The 20,810-nt window shown below is 40.8% G+C and overlaps 3 protein-coding genes across 4 annotated transcripts; 1 reads left to right on the top strand and 2 right to left on the bottom strand.

Moving 5' to 3' along the window:
- Nucleotides 1-10: 10 nt before the first annotated feature.
- On the top strand, nucleotides 11-5,672 carry LOC136699543 (zona pellucida sperm-binding protein 4-like). Of its 2 annotated transcripts, XM_066674331.1 has the most exons (11): nucleotides 11-249; nucleotides 656-774; nucleotides 958-1,180; nucleotides 1,826-1,948; nucleotides 2,059-2,231; nucleotides 2,313-2,410; nucleotides 3,353-3,498; nucleotides 4,325-4,502; nucleotides 4,862-5,000; nucleotides 5,088-5,162; nucleotides 5,626-5,672. In XM_066674331.1, the coding sequence occupies exons 1-11, from the start codon at nucleotides 45-47 to the stop codon at nucleotides 5,629-5,631; spliced, it is 1,485 nt and encodes a 494-aa protein (XP_066530428.1). In that variant the 5' UTR covers nucleotides 11-44; the 3' UTR covers nucleotides 5,632-5,672. The 2 variants fall into 2 exon arrangements, with proteins under 2 accessions (XP_066530428.1, XP_066530429.1); XM_066674332.1 differs by lacking the exon at nucleotides 11-249 and having other exon boundaries at nucleotides 718-846.
- A 920-nt stretch (nucleotides 5,673-6,592) lies between these two features.
- Nucleotides 6,593-8,977, bottom strand: txnl4a (thioredoxin-like 4A). Its single transcript, XM_066675227.1, has 4 exons — nucleotides 8,646-8,977; nucleotides 7,605-7,778; nucleotides 7,299-7,402; nucleotides 6,593-6,963 (listed from the first exon to the last, which is right to left on the bottom strand). Exons 2-4 carry the CDS (start codon nucleotides 7,755-7,757, stop codon nucleotides 6,792-6,794), a joined length of 429 nt encoding a protein of 142 aa, XP_066531324.1. The 5' UTR covers nucleotides 7,758-7,778; nucleotides 8,646-8,977; the 3' UTR covers nucleotides 6,593-6,791.
- Nucleotides 8,978-9,859: 882 nt separating this feature from the next.
- adnp2b (ADNP homeobox 2b) lies at nucleotides 9,860-17,611 on the bottom strand. Its single transcript, XM_066675312.1, has 4 exons — nucleotides 17,332-17,611; nucleotides 14,405-14,522; nucleotides 14,048-14,140; nucleotides 9,860-13,606 (listed from the first exon to the last, which is right to left on the bottom strand). The coding sequence occupies exons 2-4, from the start codon at nucleotides 14,510-14,512 to the stop codon at nucleotides 10,895-10,897; spliced, it is 2,913 nt and encodes a 970-aa protein (XP_066531409.1). The 5' UTR covers nucleotides 14,513-14,522; nucleotides 17,332-17,611; the 3' UTR covers nucleotides 9,860-10,894.
- Nucleotides 17,612-20,810: the final 3,199 nt, after the last annotated feature.

Here is a 20,810-nt window from a genome sequence, read left to right on the forward strand (position 1 = left end):
GATTCGAGGTATATGATTTAGTTTGGAGGCATTTGACCTTAATCATGGCCTTAACAGACAAGGCTTTTCTTATTTTGGTGTTGTGCTACTTTAAACTGCTTTATGCTCACGGTCCAGAACAGGTCCTTCAAGCTGAAATTATAGAACATAATATTGAAAAAAACCCTCAGAAATACTTTGTGTTTTGTGGGAAAGATGCTATGGAGGTTGTTTTACCCTCCGGTTCACTTTCAGAGGTGAAGGTATTTGGTAAGTACATGCTGGGATATCCCTATTACATTTAATCAGTTACACACACTATACCCTTAAACGTGGGTTCTTTAAGGGTCCTGTAGAATGGGTTATGCTTGTGGTATTTCTATTTTCTGTTTCTTTTGTTAAAGGATTTCTTAAAAGAACCATTTGTAAAGAGCCTTGCTGATTTCTTTAAGGAATCAAAATTCTTTCTGTAAAAATCTGTTACATTGAGGTATGGGAGAGTCTATGAAGTCTGTCTTGGTTTGACTCTGATAAGAACTTGTTTTCTCAGTTATCTGACCTGTTTAATACAAATAATTTGGTTATTTTTGGTAAATATATGGAGAATGTGTCTTCCCTGTGAAGATTCCATGGTGGAGATGTGTTGTTGGATGATGATACAGAGCAACAATTGCAGGTTTATCAGGGATGTACACTGTCCTGGAGGCTCCAAATGAGTGTGGATATCATCTGTTTGAGCAGCAGAAGAGGAACATCCTTCAAGTTCGTTACTCCAGCTGTTATGTCACTCTGGAGGTGGGTGGGCTTGGTGTAGCTCTTGTGATGTTATCCACACCCTTATCGCTCTGTATTCTCAAATGTTAAAAGGTATGGGTTTATGTGACTACAGTTGATTTAGTGAAATCAAAAAAACAATTTTATCCAGGCATTTATATCCCTTTCTGACTCTCTCTCTCTCTGTTTGTCTGTGTTTTTTAGGAAGGTGGTTATACCCTGAGGGTCTTGTATCGTGACACTGTGGGTCAGATGGAGGTGGCCACCGTGTCCTGCGACACAAACTCCTCAGCCCCTCGCTGTTCACCATCAGGACATTGTTCTCTACGTCCTGTCGTTTTTAATAACCCTCCCATCCAGTCTCCAGTAGCAGGAGGGACAGATTTGGTCCCGACCAGAATCCTGCCTCCTGCCTTCAAACCAGGAGGTGATGAGATCAAATAATTTAAAGTATCAGCCAGTCATTTTCCAATGATATTTCTTCATGTTCTGAAATAACAGTTACACTGCCACCTAGCGGCCTGGGTGCAGAGGTAATGTACTCAACCTATTTGTAAATGTTGTATTCTCTGCTGTAAGGAGCATAAACTGGTCCATTTTTGGAACTACAAAGCATTTTGTATCTTCATTTCATCAGAGCTGCCCTTATAGAAACTTTGCTAAAATAATAATCACTTATATTAATAATTTGCTTGTTTTTTTACAGGGACTGATTGTTTTTTACAAAACTATACTTCTGTAAAATATTTAGTATTATATTGAATATTAAAGGAATGCTACATAATATTTTTACCTTAAAATGACAGCAAAATTGTTGTGATAACTGACTGAGCTGTAATAGGGAGAATAAAGCCTCTGCCATTGCTACTCTGTGCTCAGCATTGCCTAAACTGCACTGTGTAACTTTTGGAGGAGGGTAGGAAACTGCCCCCCTCATTCTCCTCCCCCATTCTAGTCTGAGTATGGTGCTGTAAAAATGAATTACACTTTGAAAACTTATGATGGACACTCATTAAGGGATGGATGAGTTCAGCCTTGATTAGGCTCAGTTTTCCATGTGTTGAACCAACAGGCTGCAGTGTTCCAGTGAGACAGAGAGTGCCATGTGCGCATCCTGGAGTTGCAGGGGGTCTCTGTTGGAATAGAGGCTGCTGTGTTGACCCAAAGACCTCCAGCTGCTACTACCCCATGGACGGTAAAGTTATGTCTGTTTTGAATTATAAGTGAATTTAAAAGTACTGTACACTTCTTCCCACATCTGTTTCCAGATGCTTGACATTTTTCCTCTTCTTTTCCTCTGTTAAGAATGCTCTGCTGATGGACACTTTGTGTTTGCTGTTCCCGCCAACATCTCGAGCACCCCCCTGAACCCTGAGAGTTTGACGGTTGATGGGAAAAGAAGCTGTAAACCAATCATCTCTAATAAGAACGTTGCTATCTTTAAGTTCTCAGTGACGAAGTGCGGGACTCGGTCTTATGTGAGTTTCACCAGCTCTGAGTCTGAGTGACTTTGACTTTCATTTTGTACTCAATCCTAACCTGAGCCTTCTCTTCTGAAGCGTATTGGAGAGACCACTGTTTTTTTGGCTGAGGTGCACTCGGCTGTAAGGACGTACACCACACATTATGGCGTCATCACCAGGGATCATCAGGTCAAGTGAGTCTAAATTTATAGGTTTCAAATAAAACATGAGCAAAATCTCTTACAACAGGCATACAGTGCCAGTCAAAAGTCTGGACATGCCCACTCGGCGAGGGTTTCCTTAGTTTTGGGCCATTTTCCTCATGATGTGAATGTACAGCACTAGTCAAACGTTTGGACACCTCATTCAATTTTTTTTTGAAAACATTAAATCTATGAAGAAATTATGTAGGTAAAAAAGCGCTAAACAAACCATAATATGTTTTATACTTTAGACTCTTCAAAGTAGCCCCCTGTTGCTTTGATGACAGCTTTGCACACTCTTCACACTCAGTCGGCTTCATGAGGTTGTCACCTGGAATGGTTTTCAGTGAACAGCTGTGGCCTCGTCGAGAGTTCATTTGTAGAACTGCTCCCTTCTTAATGTGTCTGAGACGGTAACTGAAGTTGTACAGAGGTAGGGGCTGGTACACAGCTCTATACAGTGACTAGCTCTACTCCACCAATCACTGATGAGATGTGTCCAAACGTTTTATGGGTACTGAGTGTTTGTTTAGTTAAGAATATCCACAATTTATCATGTGATTTTATTAACAATTTATTTTGTTTGTGGAAATATACAGTGACCCTGTGTGGTGAGTAGAGCTGAGAGAATGAACAGTGAGTGTAGAAACAAAGAGATGGTGAAAATGCTAGTGACACACACTGGTGAGCCATGTAGCCAATAGAGTCATGGTTTCAGAAACGGGATTAAATTTTGTTGTGCAGTTTTTGACCAAATTTTGAGATTATGGGCTGAACTGAAGAAAATCGTATGCATTTCCGCTACCTGTTTAAATGTAAGCTGTGTTCTACATTTATTTTAAAAGTCTTTTTAAGAAATGCAGTAAATTCTGGAACAGTGGGTTGTGTTTTTGTTTTTTTTATGATGATTGTGATTAATGCTGCATTTTCCAGGATAATGGTGGAGTGTCGATACTCAAAGCCTTATTCTGGTCCAGGAAAGGGCTGGGCAAGCACTGGGTTCATGGTGAAAAGCTCCAGCCTCCCGTCATTGGTCAGGGGCCAAGGGCTGTTTGGAGTCCAGCTCAGAATCGCTGAGGGTATTAGTTTACTTTCTTCTTAAACGTATTCAGTCCATTATAGCTACTTGGTTATATGGACTTTTATTTACCTTCTGGATTCAGAGATTAGAGCAGATAGTTGAGAGCTAACGACGTGTGGCATGGTACTGTAGCTACAACAAACAAAAAAATTAGAAGTCTGCATTCACATTACCAGCATCAGATTGTTGCTCGTATGGGATTCATCTATTTTGATGGTTCGTTATTTCAAAAGTAAGTAGCCTGTATCTGTCTGTAATGTGAACAAATCTGTCCTTGAAGCATCATACATGCACACATTATGTTTACGTGGCTCCATCCCAAATGGTCCCAAACCATTGTAGGGCATGATGTGGGTTATTGAATAAAGGTTTCTACACACAAACACTGCGCAATATGTTTAATACACATCCATTCATATTCAGCTCTCACCTGCACAGCTCCTTTCTTAACACTCAGTGTATTATTTTGGTGCAGAAGCTGTAGTTTCATCACCTGCACCATTCACGATGCAGGAAGCACAGCGCCGTTCGGGACACAGCCTGCAGTGGCTGCCAGAGCTAGCAGATGACCACAGCTTTAAAGTCATAAAATCTGATCTGACCGTTCAGTGTCATGCTAATGAATCCGATCTACAATCGCATATGAAAGTGACTCAAACCGGATTTGGAAAGATAAGATTTGACATGTTCACACAACCCTGAAATAAATCAGATTTGAGTCAGTTCAGAATTGTAATGTGAACGTGGACCTAGAGTATTTGTTTAAACGCTGCTATTTCCAAATATAGATTATCTGCTGACACTTTAGTCGTGTTTCTTTCCAGACGAGACCTTCTCCAGTTTCCTGTCTGTGCATCACCAGCCTCTGAGAGTTCTCCTGGGGAAACCTGTCTACCTTGAAGTGCGGTTAATCTCCCCGAAACCTGAAGCCACTCTGCTTGTGCATTACTGTGTGGCCTACCCTCGATCAGCTAAGAGCGCTTTGGTGCTGCTCTACGAGGGGTATGTGTTGTTTTACACACTTGGGGCGGGTTAAACTAAGAAGAGAAGAAACTTGGAGACTGATACAAACATCAACAATTCATACACACTTGGACAAGGAGCACAAAAATAATCAATCTCATGCAACACAGATGTTTTAAAATGTATAATGGGTTTCTATTTAGAGTCTTGTATCAGATCAGTGTTGTCGGATTCTGTCCCGCAAACAAAAGATAGCCAAAATGGAAACACCATGACCCTAATCAGGATGAATTGGTTGGAGAAGGTGAATAAGGAAATGGGGTGTTCAAGTGTTTGCATATAACTGTGTCTGGATTATTATTTTTTTTATTACATTTTTTTTTGTGTGTGTTCTGCAGTTGCCCAAACCCTCTCGACTCTGAAAACGTCTCAGTCCTCTATAACGCCAGCCAGCCACAGAATCGCCACCAGCGCCGCTTCAAAGTGAAGGCCTTCCAGTTTATGGACCTCGCCGACAATAAATACCTTAACGAGGAGGTGCTGTAATCTTTCTTTGTGAATTTTGATCAGTGAAACATTCTTATTGGTAACCATTAGTGTTTTTTTTAATATAACTGTTTTCAGATCTACTTCATGTGCTCTACGGAGGTGTGTATGTCCTCTGAGACTCCGTGTAAAACAACATGCTTTGATAGAAAGGTGGGTTTCAGTATTGCTTTATATTCTCAGTAAGGTACTGATGAACATGGATTAGCTTAGATTTGGCCTGTATTACTGCAGGGGAATGGTTCCTGCTAAAATACCCCCAGCCCCTTTTATATATTATAATGTTTCATTTGCATATCCTCCTGTACATTTTATCATCTCCAAGTTCATACTTGATATGATGGAAGTTCTGGCTGTAAATAGTTGGTTTGCTGTACAGTTTAGGAAGAAATAAGAGAAGTCTGTACACATCCTTTTGGCAAGCAGTGCTCAAGCTGGAGGGTTGTTTTTTTTATTTTTTTATTATTTTTTTTTTTTCCCTACTTTAGTAAAAGGTGTTTCTTACTACCATTTAACAGGAAATATAAGACCCCTGATCTAATACATAAGGAGTTAAACATTTTCTGCATTTATTGGAGCACAACTTTAAGTAAAAATGTTTTTTTTCCCCTTTTAGCCTTGATGGACAATATTTGCTGAAATTCTTGGAAATAAAATTTTGTTAAGTCTTTTTAAAATGCATGTCTTGTAAGCTTCATTAATTGTGACACGCATGCTGTAGTTTATTTAAGCTTCATTAGTTTAATTTGCAGCAGATAGTGATAGTGTCTGTGAGGAGTGTGGTGTGTTCTCCCTGTGTCTGCATGTGTTTCCTCCCACGCTCCAAAAACACACAGTGGTAGGTGGATTGGAGACTCAAGTGTCCGTAGGTGAGTGAACGTGAGTGTGTGTGTGTTGTCCCACCCCCAGGGTGTGTTCCTGCTTTCTGCCCAGGGATTCCGGGTAGGCTCCGGACCCACCGCTGCCCTGAACTGGATAAGGGCTACAGACAATGAGTGAATTCTAATATTAGACTAAAAGGGAGAAGAATCTTTTATAATATTAGCTGAAACTTAACCACAAAATGGAAATCGGAACACATTAAAATTTGATATTTCCAATGGGCCACTTGGGCAGGAAGTGGGGAAACACCCCTCGGATGGTAATTTACAGGTAGAAACACTTCTGTATTTTAAATGATACGGCAAAGTGAATGTTGACATGAACTAGGACTGAAAACAACAAGATAAGCCTCCTTTTCACTTCAATGTCACATTCACTAGTAAAATGAGTATTTCTGGTTCAATTAAATAAAATTAACTTGCATAACAATGAAATGGAGGTAGAGGTACAGGAGTTGGGTTCAGTAACAAGACCTATTGGATACACTTAAATTTGGGCTTATGTTGTTCCTACAACCATCAGATAAAGAAATTACCAGCAGTGTGTGGGGTGTTGCATCCACACGAATCAAAGGTCTGAGGATCCTGCGTTGGATGTTTGGCTCAGGTCCCTGTGAGATGGGGGGTCTTTTCTACTTGAGTATCTTGCATTGAAATTCTTTTTTTTTTTTTTTTATTAGAAATATTTATTCACAACATGAAAATACAAAGGTAAAACTACACAGGGACATGGTTTGTTTGTAAATGCAATGATGGGCAAAAAAAAAAATCCTTATACATAATAAAATTCCAACACAAGGCCATTTAAAATGTCCAGACGGCCTGAATGTTCAAAACGACTCCTCCCATGGAGTTCTTCAAGAAAAGGGAAACGGCACCGAAAAAGATCTGTCTTAGAACCTCAATATCTGTATTTGGTTGAGTAGTCCTTGGGGGACACTACTAGACCTCTCCCTTTCCTTGCGCCTCTGTACACCGTCTCAATAATATCAATCATCTCCTGTTTGTCCTCCATTGTCCAGTTGATCTTGTTGTTGTTACCAGTTCCAAGGTCAATCATGATGTGCTTGTTTCTGTGAGAGACAGGGATGTCTGGAATAAGCACTGGTTGTATAAAAACATTTAGCATTTACATCATTGAAAAACTGACATTGCAGGGATCAAGATGGAATTAAAAAGGTTTAGATAAATAAATTATAGTAAAATCAAACAATGTGTTACTACATATTACTCCTAAGAAAAGCAGGTTTAGCTTCTGCTTCCCTTAATGCATTCAATTAAGATCAAATCTAATCATTATGTCTTGGAAAACTGAATCTGAGCATGTTCTGGGCTTTGTCCAGTTTGCCCTGTGCTCAGGGTTTAAGAGAACTTCCTGTGTTAATGAAAAAGCCCTTCATGAACTCACCTGAAAAAGAACATGACTGTGCAAGGGTCGTATAACTCGTACATCTTGTTGAAATCCGGCACTTCTGTGATATCGACTAAGTAAATCACTGCAAAGTTCTTCACCTGTGGTTAAAGAAATGAACATAAGGCAATGAAGAACATTTGATTGTAGCCCCTGTCTCACATGCACAATAACCCAGAGGTTTTCTGGACTTTACCCAGAGAAGCTGTGTGTGTGAACGTGAATGTCCGTGACATTTGTACTGGATATTACCCTGACTTAATCCTGCTGAGAGTGTCCCCATGTGAACAGAGCCCAAGTTACCTTTTCAGCAATGCTGTATAAAACCTCGTCCATCTTCATGCAGGTGGGGTCCCAGTCATGTCCGAACCGGATCACGAGAACACGGTCCTCCTCAGACAGAATCGCCTGGTCCACCTGCCAACCATTGTGCAGATGTGGGAGCATATAAGACATCTTGGCTCAGAAGGTGGCTTCCTGAGAAATAAAAACAGAGCATGGAATAAAGTTACTTAGTTGAGAAATAATCCAGGATTACGGCACAGCCAATCAGAGCAAAGCTCATTTACATACACCTTCCCGTGGGATCAAATCAGCATTTCTCAATCAGAAAACCTTAGCCCTGAGTTGAGGATTGTCCCCCAGTTCTTCACCTAATGGACTTAAGGCTTAGGTCCAAGTTAACTTCACTGTTCAAAATAAATGTCCTTTTGATATATTTTAAGTGAACAATGTCAGGGAACTAACAAGACCCCCTCCGTTGTAAATAAAGGGATTAGTCTCGGTAGCCTGCTGGTGTGTACAAGATGCATTTTGTTTGTCTTTTCCCCCAGTGTAAAAACATACAATACAAAAATCAAATCTAACTCTTAACGGGTAAAACTCATGTTAATAATGTGAAAAGACAGGCAAATAAAATTTAGAACTAACCATCACTATTAAGGGAAAGTTATTAGTTTCTTTAGTTATTTTTACAGCGAGTTACTTTAATTTATTTATGAAGCTCAGCTTGACTTCTTACTCAAAGTTTCCGCTCCACCTTAAGTGGAACATGAATTACATGTTAACGATGCACCATTTAAGGTGGCACGTAGCTAAAATTCCAAAGAAAACCAACTTCAGCTTCGGAAATCATACACACAACTGCAATATTTTAGTTTAAACGTTTTAAGGTGTAACAGAAAACAAGCACCATTTAAGGTTTAACGGAATATTCAAAATCAAGCTTGGATGAAATTTCTAGAACGTCTGCCTTGGATAGTTAAATATTCATTGGTCTTTTTACCAAAGAGAAAATGAACACACAACAAAAGACTGTGAGGTAAAAACAGACATGGATCCTACCTTTAAAATGAAAATGAAGGGATAGTGTTTTTCAGTGTTTTGTTAAATGAATATATCGGATTTTTTCTCAGCTCCTTCCAGTAGACCAGCACCAAATGCTCAGCTCTTCTTCGTGTAAATGGTAGTGGTAGAGAGACGACTCCAAAAGAACTGATTCTTCGACTCTGAGTCGAAACTTGTCCACGGACTAATGTCTAATGATTTGTAACAACTGCATTTAGTAGTATATTTTGTCTATGCTCGGTAGTACATTTATCTGTCGTAGACAATTTTCTAGTCACTGATTAAATACAAATGGAATCAAAGCCGATTCTATTCAATTCCAGCGGCACGAGTCGAGTCAGAGTTGACTCTAGAAAACATCACTGGTACGCGGGGCGCCCCCTTTAGGACTGGAGCGTTAAAGGTGCAGTAGCCAGTTTTATCTCACTAAGTAGTACAACTGTAAAATATAAAGAACATTACTTAAAGTGTCATTTTTAAGAGTGATGTTTGTGTCTCTAAAGTAATCATCCAAAATCAGCAAATGACCTCAGGAATATTTAGCTATCATCAAATCCACATAGTAATATATTGGTCTGTGTATACACTGATCAACCATAACGTTATGACCACATCCTTATTTCTAAACTCAGTCCATTCTCTCAGCTCCACTGACCACACAGGATCACTTTGTACTTCTAAAAATACAGACTGCCGTCCATGTCTTGCTCTGCATACTTTCTTTGCTGCCTTTCAGCTTGTTTGTCAATGCTCAGGACCCCCACAGAGCAGGAGTGATGTGGTGGTGGATCATTCTCAGCACTGCAGTGACACTGACGTGTTGGTGGTGTGTTAGTGTGTGTTGTGCTGGTGCGAGTGGATCAGACAACGGTGCTGCTGGAGTTTTTAAACCCTGTGTCCACTCTGTGAAACACTCCTCCCTCGTTGGTCCACCTTGTAGATGTAAAGTCAGAGACAGTAGCTCATCTGTCGCTGCACAGTGTGTCGTTTGTCCTCTTGTCTTTCACCAATGGATCCACTAGTACCAGTGCAACACAAAGTAACACACCACCACCACCACGTCAGTGCCGCTGCAGCGTTGACAACGATCCATCGCCAAAATCATACCCTGCTCTGTGGGGTCCTGATCATTGAAGATCAGCGTATATAATAAATACATCAATACCTATAAGTGACAATAACAATACACAATATATTTTTAATGCATAATTTTATTTCGCATTCTTTCTCACACATCGCTCTTACAAATGCATTAAGATCGCTCAGTGCTGTCCTAAAACAACAGAAGCATGAAAAGTGATGAGAGCAAATATGGTGACTCTTCTGACAGTCTTACATTCCACTAGTACAAGAACCAAATGTTTATGAACCATGCTTACAACTGGCAACGCAAAAACACAGTGCCATGCTTTTGACAGACAGATCCAGGCCAGAGAATTAGGCAGTGTTTGAGAGACGGGTACAGCACTGTACGTCAGTAAGAGTTTAAGAGTCAGTCCTTTTGTTTTTGTCTTATCTCAGTCCACGACTCAGATCATCCCCATCCAAAGGCCCACAGAGCATGAAGAAATCGCCACGAAAGGAGGCTGAAAGGGATTCTCATTTTAGGCACAATCCTATGTATTTTAATGTAACATACATTGACATACCATACTGACATATGATGTAGGCACAGGATAAATGAGGAAGCACTTTGACAGAATACTGGAAAAACCTCTCAGGAGAAACATGGGTGAAGCTGCAACTTCTTAAATACAAGAAATCTATGCTACTACACTACAAAGAAAGCGCTTTAATTCAGAAAACAAAGTCTGTGTAGTATATCAGTATAAAAAGTTGATATTAGGTTAAATAAGAATTTTAATAACAATAACAAAAACAAGGCCAAGGAAATCACACTGTGGAACAGTAGTGGTGCGGCAAATGTCATGAAACTATAATACAGTATTCTTTGCAGAATGACTACTCAAACACATTACTGAACAGCATTTAAACCCAGATATACTCAAGTTCAACTCACTACTTTAAGTGTACTTCCAAGAAAAGGGAGTCTACTTTCTAAGATGATTGTGGTCCTCTGAGAGCTACCTTTACTACAATACAACTTTTTTTTCCTTTATTTTTTTGCATTGTTATTTAAAATGAGCCTTGCTCTCGTGAAGCTCTGAAGTTGAAGATGTCCTGTTCTTGGTGTTGAGTTATTTTTCAGATTCATACAAAAACACGACTGATCGACTAGACAGCTTTCAATTGGCCTCTTCCTCTTCATCGTCTGGTTCCTGCGTGTCCGATTCCACCTCTGCTTGAGGTTTCTCCGGCTCAATCACCGGGATCTCCAGGTTGTGCTTGAGTTTCATCAACTCTGCCATTTTGAAGCCCATGAGAACCACAGGCTTGTTCCTCTGCAGGTGCTTAATACACCTGGTTCGTTTGGATCCGAACTGGCAGGCCACATCAGTCTTATTCAGCATCAGACGGCTGCTCAGGGCGAGAATCTCCTTCTTGACGGGATAGGGCTGCTTGTTGAAGTATCTGTTTAAGAAGTCCCGGCGTTCTTCGAAGGAGCGCAGCTCCAGTCCGGAAGGATCCAGAGCGAACTTTACGTTCGGATCAATCTGGATTTCAGGCGTTGGAGCAGTCACACCTGCTAACCTCTCTTTCTCCAGCTTTCTTTTTCTTGCCAGCCTGGCTTCTCTTTCTCTTTTGTTTGCTTCTATGGCCTCCCTCACAGCCAGCTCCAGCCTTAACTTGCTCTGCATTTCCGCTTCCGTCTCCGGGGACTTAACCACTGGGACAGAGGCTTGGACTGGAGCTGGAACTTGGATTGAAGTCTGTCTTGGTGTTGTTGGGAAGGAGACCAGTCCCTGGCATACTCTGGGGGCAACAGCTAGTCCAGAATTAATTATCTTTTCAGCATCTCTAGGCGTCCTGGGTGCAGCACGACATTTAGAAATGTGGACATTGATCGCCTTGATCGAGGTTTTCCCTGTGTATACGCCACCACAGTAGACGCACTTGTACGCCGGAGATTTGAGGATGGCATGCACGGTGGGCACAATAAAGTGCTTCTCTTTGAGGTGCAGCTGATAGCACTCCATATTCAGCATCTTCTCGGAACAGAAAACACATTCTGTGCTGTCCAGGGTGGGCATAGGCATCTTGCAAACAGGCTGAGGACTGGCAGGCAACATCTTCAAGAAGATCAGGTCGAGGGAATTGGTGACTAGAGCCAAGCTGAGCTCCTTCTCTCCCATCATCTCCTTTGGGGCAGTGGTGTTGATATCAAAGTAGGGGAAAAGGAGGTTCCCTGTTTCGTCTGTGTAAAGGCGGTACTCTCGCCTCATGAAGTCGCAGTTGGCCTTGTGCGTAGGATTGTGCTCCACCTGGATATGTGCGACGAGCTGCCTGATGGAATAAAACATCCCAGAGCAGTACAAGCAGTTCAGACCATGAAGTAGATGGTCAAACAGTCCCTTTTCTGACAGCAAGACTTTGCACATTAGGCATTTCACAGTCTTGTCAGGCATTTTCTTTAGGAAAGGTGCTCGGGCAGCTAGACCAAGCTTGGACTTCTTGGATGCCTCTTTGTGGACCTCAGCATGGGCCTCATACAGATTAGATGGGAAAAGCTCATTACAAACAGGGCAGGTGATCCATTTTTTTGTGGTTTGCTTGGAGTCCTGGGGTCCATTGTTGGCCGATGCATTGTGCTGAATTGAGGGGTGGTTTTGTGATAAAGGTAAAGGTGCCCTGTTGACCGTCTGCATGTTATTATTTGGTTGAACGGACAAAACTTGCAAGGGGGCGAGGGTGTAGGTAGGGAGGCCGTCGACTTTGTTGCCTGTGGGGATGAGGTGGCTCAGGAGAGACTGGGATGTCATCATGGTGCCTCTAGGCGTTGGCTGGTTCACTGGGAACCGTTGACTTGCATTAATAGATGGTACAGGCGGTGGTCCTCTTACAGCTGGGACGTTGAACTGTAGCCCAGGTGGGAGCAGAACTTGTCGAGGTGAAGGCTGTAACTGACCAGGCACTCCGATTCTAACTGGAAGCTGCTGGTGGGAAATAACAGGTGGAAGCGACGGTGCTGGACCCATGCCTCCAATAGTAGGTAAAGTGGCAGGTGTCGGTGTTGTAGTTTGCACGCTCTGAATCGTCATTGGCTGACTATGTTGCAGCATACCCTTGGCCTCTGCGCTGGCAAGTTGGACCAGTGCTGAAGCTTGAGCAGGGAGAACTGCTGGGTTATGCACAGGAGTGTTAAACAATCTTGGTCCACCATTCGGCACAACCTGGGCAACTGCTGAAGGAGTCACTAACGGTGGGCCATTTGCCCCAGCATTAACAGGACCACCTTGTGCCTTTGGTGCAAGAGCAGGAAACACCTTCTTGCTGTCTGTTTCGAAAATGAGAGCGTTGATGTGTAGTTCCAGCTCCTTGTGTTTGTCCGAGGTCAGTATGTGATACAGCAAATGCTCAGAGGAATCAGAGTTGGCGCCACAAACCTTACAATAAAATTTTTTGTACATGGGGCCGAGCAAATGTAGCTCACTAGTGGTTCTTTGCCCAGCAAAGCGGTTCAGCAAGGAGGTGTAATGATTAATGAGAACATGCTTCTTCATGCTGTACAGGAGGTTATCGTTGAAGGGACATTTTCGGCACTGAAACACATGACTGCCGAAAGCTTTAGTGGGCAGAGGCTGAGAAACCGGGACTGGGACTGGGACCGGGACTGGGCCTGGCTCAGGCTCTGGCTTTTTTGGTTCCACATGGAACAGTTTGTAGTGTTTGGCAATAACTCTTGGGTGAGCAATGAATGGGCAGCCAGAGCAGACAGAGAGACTGCATAGACGCTGTTCCTCATCATGGCAGCGAAGTATGTGAGATCTGAAGGAATTCCACGACCTCGTTGAAAACTTGCACAAGGCACAGCACAAACCTCGTGTTCGATATACCCACTGGAGGGAAAAGAGCACAAGTGTTACACATTTATATTACCACACTATAAACTACAATCTTTATACGCTGCTAAAAAAAATAAAAATAAAAATAATAATAATAATAAGACATGGCTTTTCCATGTTTATATCTATGAATATATCCATGACAAAATTACAGTTCAAAATAAATTAGTTTTTTTTTATATTTTACAAAAAAAGGAACTGAAACATGGTTGTTAACCTTTTTCTCAAAAACATATCACAGCTCTGTAATATAAATATCATTAGCTACTGAGGAAGTTACTTGAAGATAGTAATTAAAAAAATACAATACAAAAATAAAATACAGGACAAAAAAAAAACAGATTAATCTGGTTAAGATTCATATGCTTTATCAAATTCAAAACTACAGTACTGTGCTGAAAGAATTAAGACTTCACTAATAATCATCATCCTCACCTTTTTCTTCCACCTGCCATCATATCCATCAGCCAAATCACTCCATTCAGTCGCATTAAAAGCAGTCTCCCCTGGATCAAACTCCTGGAGCCCCTGAGTTAGAAAGAGTGGAATGTTTAGCTCCAAAAATCAAGAGGAGTGAAAAGCTCCTGAGATTTTGCAGGTACATTTGTGTGATTCGTGTGTGTGAGTGTAATAAAGAAAAATAAGTGTGACCTAGATATTTTACAGATGCACAAGGAGTACTCTGAGCCATCTCATTTTAGGACGACCAGGTCACAAAAGGCAGACAGTGAACACGAGGGAGAGAGAGAGAGAGAGAGAGAGAGAGATATGCATCTAGGACAGCACACTAACCTGAGTCAAGCTTCGACACTCCTCTAGCCCAAATTCACTCAGGATATTTTTCACTTTCCGCCTTGTCCTCCGAATTTTCTCGATTCCTCTGAGTGGATACTGATACATGGTTCTTCAGCTAAGAAAGGAAAATTTATGATATATTTTAGTGCTTATTCAGAATTACAAGCACTGAAAATGTTTACAATAATTCATGAAGTTTTCATAACATGACACTTATAGAATAAACCTCTTCTAGAGTTCTATACAAATAAATTTTCTGGAAACAGTTGGGACTTGTAATGTAGTAAAACCAAAAAACTGTGCCATGTTAAATCTCTTAAAGTTTTGTTTAATGACAAAAACACAAAAAGATTTCCAATATTACTGAACATAACAGGATCATGTTTTCGTAAATATAAACACACATGTATTCTGACATAGCGCTACGTCTGATTTACGCTGGGACAAAAGTTCAAAGATTATTCAATTTCCAAAATTTTTAACTATTTCACTATAAGGGTCAATCTCTGCAGCAAAAAGGGGGTAAGGTCACCAAATTCGGCCAAAATTGAGAGAGAATTTTCAAAAAGAAAAGTTCTCAGCTCAAGATCGCAAAGACTTTAGATCTAACATCCATAAATCTGTGAACAATTCAGGATATCTCAAGAAACCTTGTGTAGGACAAGGCCAGACAGCACATTTAAATTAGAATGACCTTCGAGCCCTCAGACAGCACTGCATGCCAGACTAACCTGCCTTCAATCCTGCAGTCAGATCCCTCTCCTACAGTATATCATGAAGAGAAAAATCAGACAAATGTGATCACATACAGCTGAAGTCTTGTATCGAACGAAATTGAGGAAAAATTTTAATTTGCAAAACTGCAGCAGTTAGTCTTCTCAATTCCCAAACACATAACCAGTGTTAGCTAATGGAAAGGTGATGGACTGCAGTGGGAAACTAGACTCCAACAACTTTTTTGGAGTGTGTTACAGGCATCAGATTCTAATTGTGTTTATATTTACAAACTATAAATCCAAGTTTTATTAGAGAAATCTTTTCTTTTTTGTGTTATCAATTACATAAACTAAATTCCTGTTTTATTGCATTTTACAAAATAACTTTTCTAGAAACATAGTTTGTAGGCAATATATGTGAATCACACATTTACACAAGGAAATCACATTAATTTACTGAAATGCATTAATTCCTACTAACTCTTTTTGGAAGGTGACACACCTATAATTAGTATTTAGAGGCTAATATCAGGTCCTTTAAAGCTCCATGGTTACAAAAGTCACACTTTAGAAAATAAATGGACCATTTCACTGGTCACTGTAGGGCTGGGCAATTAATCAAAATCGACATTCAGAACTTCTAATCGACATAATCTTGTCTATATCAATTATTTTTATACTGTTATGTCCCCACTGCGTGTTCATGAACTGTCCCTTTAAAACCATGCTACCTAGCTGTAGTCAAGAGATTCTGAATCAAATAATCACTCATTAATCATAATCGTGGTAAAATGGTACAATTAATCGTGATATTGATTCGCGATCATATCGCCCAGCACTAGGTCACAGTTAAAACAGCCAGAACAAAGCACAGTTGTAACCTGGAATTATCACAAAATTAAAAGGAGGCTGTGAACTAGGAGAAACAGAGTCCTACTAGGACAAAAACATGGTGAACAGCAAAAAGGTTCAACCCATTATTAGGAAGCTGATGATTATAAAAAAGGAAAACATCAACCTGGGAACAAAAAAATATATTTTCCTTCACTTATTACTGGCCACAGACAAAAACCAGATAGATGTCTTTTTTGGGAGAGATTAGCTAAAATATCAGAGGATCACTGGCCAAAATTCTAACAAGACATGTAGCTTTCATAAAAATAAATTAGAAAAGATATATCCAACCTATTTGCACCTTAATCTCTATAGTTGTTAAGCACCTTATATATTACTGTTCAGTTATAGGTTTAGATGTTTTTTGCCAGATAAAAGTCCCCTGATGCCTTAAAACTGTCTCAACTGTAACTCTACACCTTCATTCAGTATGCGCATTTCTATGAATATGACATGAGTCCCTAGCTCGATCTCCATCCACCCTCCTGCCATGCTTCTGCAGTTGGGAAGCTCCGCCCTGAGTTGATGTGATTGGTTCCTTAGGTGTCTGAGGTATGAAACCCTGTCTCTCAGAACACTGGAGGGGGTCTTTAAAATATTTTAGTGCAAGACCAGAGGAAGTTTGCACTTGTGAATGAAACCAAATGGCTCATTTTTGGGGATCATATTGTTAATTTGTGGGAAAAATGTTTAATCTGGTTAAAAATGCTTATTAAAATACACATTAAAACAAACATCTCTTTTAATTTGGGAGTCTCAAAAATGCAGAATCAAATGCACAAAACAACATCCAGGACACCCATCCAAGTAGTTCACTCTTATTTATTACAGCTCTTTACACTAAATAGTTGTTGTCATAAGGTTTCATGTATTGAACAGTGAAAGAGACACTTTATATAAATATACAGATTGTGTCAACATATAATTCTGAGTCTATTTAAAGTGATTATCATTAGAAAATGAACATATTCAAGTAATTAAAATTAAGACTATAAAATACTGCTGCTGAATACAGAAACGTGAAGTACATGCAGTTTTGATGCATAGGAAGCTGGGAATATGTTAAGATTTAAAGTTCATGAAAAGCTGACACACTTAAATATAAAAAAATAAACACCCTAATCAAAACACATGGCTCCAAAAATCAGATCACATGTCCCACCACAGATTTTAATGCGGCTAATGAGTGAAGTTATGAGTAGGTTAATGTGCTGAAGTTAAGTCGCCCTCCCTTTCTCTCCCCCCTCTCTCCCACTTTCCCGGCTCCGTTCATTTCCCCCGAATTCCCTGTGCTAATGTTAACGTTAACATTACCTTCTCCAGCGCCCCCGTTTAGTTTCAGCGGGAAAAAAACAGCTAAATCCGTGCAAAAAGCGGCAACTCACGGCGATGCAAAAGAGTTCATCAGTTCTGCCGCAAATCCCGGCACCTCATGCGCAAAGCAGCGACGTGTAAAATGCGCAAAAAGACGTGATATCCCGCAATTTTCGCCTGAGACCTCACACTTTTTTCGCGCACATAAAAGAGAAAATGGCGCATTGAATGTGAGGGAAGTGACGCCATCGCCTTCTAATTAGCATGCGGACTCACTGACCAATCAGATCACAGCATGCTAAAAGTCTAAAAACTCCTAGAACGGCCCTCGCGTTCACCCTCAGTCGGTCTGCGCATGCTTCTGAGGCCCAAACGCACACCATCAGTGTTAATAACAACTTCACAACTCATTTCCATCATCCATTCATCTCTGTCCATCCTGCAGCAGAAAAGTGGGCGGGACTAGTGACACAAAGCGGCCACTAGAGGGCGGGCGAGGACACAAGCCAGAGCGGGAGGATGTTCAACTGCACCAAGAAGGGGAGGAGCCAGGCGCCTGGCGTCATGTCACCCCACCAAGCTCCTGGCCAATCAGAGACGAGCATTCATCACTATTCACATGTCTATGGAGGAGAAGAAAAGGTTGAATAACCACTAGCTATGGAGAAGGTAGCACATCATCATGTTTCAGTGAATCAATTACGTCTAGCCTGGTTTAGAAAGTCTTGACACCATTTTCCAATTCCAATTATAAAGTTTTCTTCGAATGGTAGATGCAGGAAGTTCCGCTATAATCAAATTAGTTCTAAAAATATTGCGGTATTGTCCATGTTTTGTACAGAGTAGCTAGAGTAACGGAACATAACCTCAACCTGTCTGCAAACGATGTTCAAAAGAAAGAAGGGTTCCCATTTTTACATTTAACATTACTTCGAATGTTACTCCTGCTATAAATTCTACTAATTGAAGACACAAATATTATACATATTGGACCATGCATCGTTAGAAAGTGTCGACAACATATTCAGTTCCAATATTTTACATCAGAGTTGCCCAGTGTGTCGATCGTGATAAATCTGGAAACTTACCTCGTTTAAATAATACAAATTCGCAATTTCCCATATGAAAATAAATAAGTCCAAATATTGGTCCACACTCACGGATGATTACTTAGAATCCTGCTTGACAATTGGTCCAAAACGTGTGGCCACCCTGTTTTACATTTTCTTTCAGCTCTGATGGCAGTGGATCAGCAGGTAGGGACCTGGAGGTTTTGGGTTCGAGACCCGTTCCGGGTGAATAGGTGTGAATGTGTGTCGCCCTGCGAAGGACTGGCGCCCCCTCCAGGGTGTGTTCCCACCTTGCGCGTAGTGATTCCGGGTAGGCTCCGGACCCACCGCGACTTGCTGAAATAGTAGACTATAATCTTGAAACAAATGTAACACATTCCTTTCAAAATGGTTCATCAACACACAGAACAATCCAACAGATTACAACCTCAAGACGAACATCCGCAAATATTTAGATAAAAACTAGCAAACGTTTTTTAAAATGGAATTTTCTTACATCTTTTGCAATGACATTTAGACAACATTCGCAAATATACATCCAATTCTAAATGTTGTTTTGGTTCAAATGTATTTAATGTATTAATTCAGACTATAGTTACAGCCACCGACTATAATCACAAGACAAATGTTTGCAGAGATTGTTTTAAAGAAACTAGCTAATTGTTGGTATCAATGGTCCTTTAAGGTCTAAATCAGTTATAGCTTTCATGTGGTCCTATTTTGTTACTTCCTTTTTTTCAATTTCCATTTTTGGAAGGCATGAAAACATCTGTTTCTTCAGATTTCTTCCAGAATATTGCACAAGCGCTTCAACAGCAATAAATTGCAACCTCAAAAGAGATCTACAATGTTCAGTCTATACGACTGAATTTCTGTGATGCTAATTTAGGCTTAGCAGGCTTTTAGAATTACTGATAGCATTTTCCAATCACAATTTTTGTACTTTCAACAATAGTAAAATGCAAGAGTATTTGCTGATACAAATGTAGTTTAAAATGGTAACTGCTACTAACTAGAGTCCGCTATATTTTAGCGATAGAATGCCTGCTACCTAGACACTCAGCCTTTTGGACAATGTAACAGTCACACCATCTACCAGATTGTGTTTTTGGACTGTGGGAGGAAACCGGAGCACCTTGAGGAAACCAACAGGGACACAGGGAGAACACACCACACTCCTCACAGACAGTCACCCGGAGGAAACCCACGCAGACACAGGGAGAACACACCACAATCCTCACAGACAGTCACCCGGAGGAAACCCACGCAGACACAGGGAGAACACACCACAATCCTCACAGACAGTCACCCGGAGGAAACCCACGCAGACACAGGGAGAACACACCACAATCCTCTCAGACAGTCACCCGGAGGAAACCCACGCAGACACAGGGAGAACACATCACACTCCTCTCAGACAGTCACCCGGAGGAAACCCACGCAGACACAGGGAGAACACACCACACTCCTCACAGGCAGTCACCCGGAGGAAACCCACACAGACACAGGGAGAACACACCTCTCACAGACACTGACCCAAGGATAGGATCCCACCCTGGAGCTGTGCGATGGAGACACGACAGCGACATGTTTCCTTCTGACATTATCCCATATTTACACACAACACTGGTCAGATATCCCTAGTCATATTAAAAGGTCTTAAGTTAGACCTGAAAAAAGTGTACAGCCAAAAACTAGGGGTCAAACAGGGAGGAAAATATAGGGAGGTAACCCAGAATTGAATAAAACACATGCAGCTTGCATTTACAGCATTTAGCAGACATTCTTATCCAGAGCGACTCTCAAAAGTTTGATGCAAATTATATAAATCAAACAAATTTTGCTAAGACTTGGTAGTTCAGTGTGGGTTTAGTTTAAATTCACCACTAAACTCTCTCTCAGAGATGTCTATGATGGATTAAAGCAGCAAATTTGATTGTTTGAAATGAGTGGCATATGCTACAGTTAGCGCTGCTGCTACAGCTTCAGAGTCTCAGGGTCCTGTATAGGATCCTCTTAGGTGTGGGGTAAGGAGAGGAAATATGTAAATTACACTTTACACCAAACCATCACTTTTACCTTCGAAAATTTATGGTGTAATTTTTTTTAGTAGAAACCTGATTAATCTCAGAGCTGATATTTACATTTTCCTGCTCCTCCTCCTAACTGCTCAGACACATTCCAACACTAGGCCCAATCTCAGAAACAGTCAAACACAACGAATAAAGGGCTTATATGTTTTAAAAGTAATGTACTTAAATATCAGCTCCTTGTTTGTGAGACTAATCAGTTTTCTAACGCTAACAATAGTTCTCCATCAATACTCACCAATAATCTCCACAAATTCACTTGAGTTTAATCTGGAAACTGCTAGGAATGAAGCCTTATCTCAGTCATAACAACTTTCTC

Source organism: Hoplias malabaricus, chromosome 6 (assembly GCF_029633855.1).
Source record: "Hoplias malabaricus isolate fHopMal1 chromosome 6, fHopMal1.hap1, whole genome shotgun sequence".
Taxonomy (NCBI): domain Eukaryota; kingdom Metazoa; phylum Chordata; class Actinopteri; order Characiformes; family Erythrinidae; genus Hoplias; species Hoplias malabaricus.

Bases quoted from the DNA above. Each gene is read 5' to 3' on its own strand.
- LOC136699543 (XM_066674331.1), top strand. From the start codon at position 45: ATGGCCTTAACAGACAAGGCTTTTCTTATTTTGGTGTTGTGCTACTTT. The intron at 3,499-4,324 runs GTATTAGTTTAC...GTTTCTTTCCAG, and splicing joins CCAGCTCAGAATCGCTGAGG to ACGAGACCTTCTCCAGTTTC. The intron at 4,503-4,861 runs GTATGTGTTGTT...TGTGTTCTGCAG, and splicing joins TTGGTGCTGCTCTACGAGGG to TTGCCCAAACCCTCTCGACT.
- txnl4a (XM_066675227.1), bottom strand. From the start codon at position 7,757: ATGTCTTATATGCTCCCACATCTGCACAATGGTTGGCAGGTGGACCAG. The intron at 7,403-7,604 runs GTAACTTGGGCT...CTTTAACCACAG, and splicing joins TATACAGCATTGCTGAAAAG to GTGAAGAACTTTGCAGTGAT. The intron at 6,964-7,298 runs GTGAGTTCATGA...TGTCTCTCACAG, and splicing joins ACAGTCATGTTCTTTTTCAG to AAACAAGCACATCATGATTG.
- adnp2b (XM_066675312.1), bottom strand. From the start codon at position 14,512: ATGTATCAGTATCCACTCAGAGGAATCGAGAAAATTCGGAGGACAAGG. The intron at 14,141-14,404 runs GTTAGTGTGCTG...TTTCTAACTCAG, and splicing joins AGTGTCGAAGCTTGACTCAG to GGGCTCCAGGAGTTTGATCC. The intron at 13,607-14,047 runs GTGAGGATGATG...TTTTCCCTCCAG, and splicing joins ATGGCAGGTGGAAGAAAAAG to TGGGTATATCGAACACGAGG.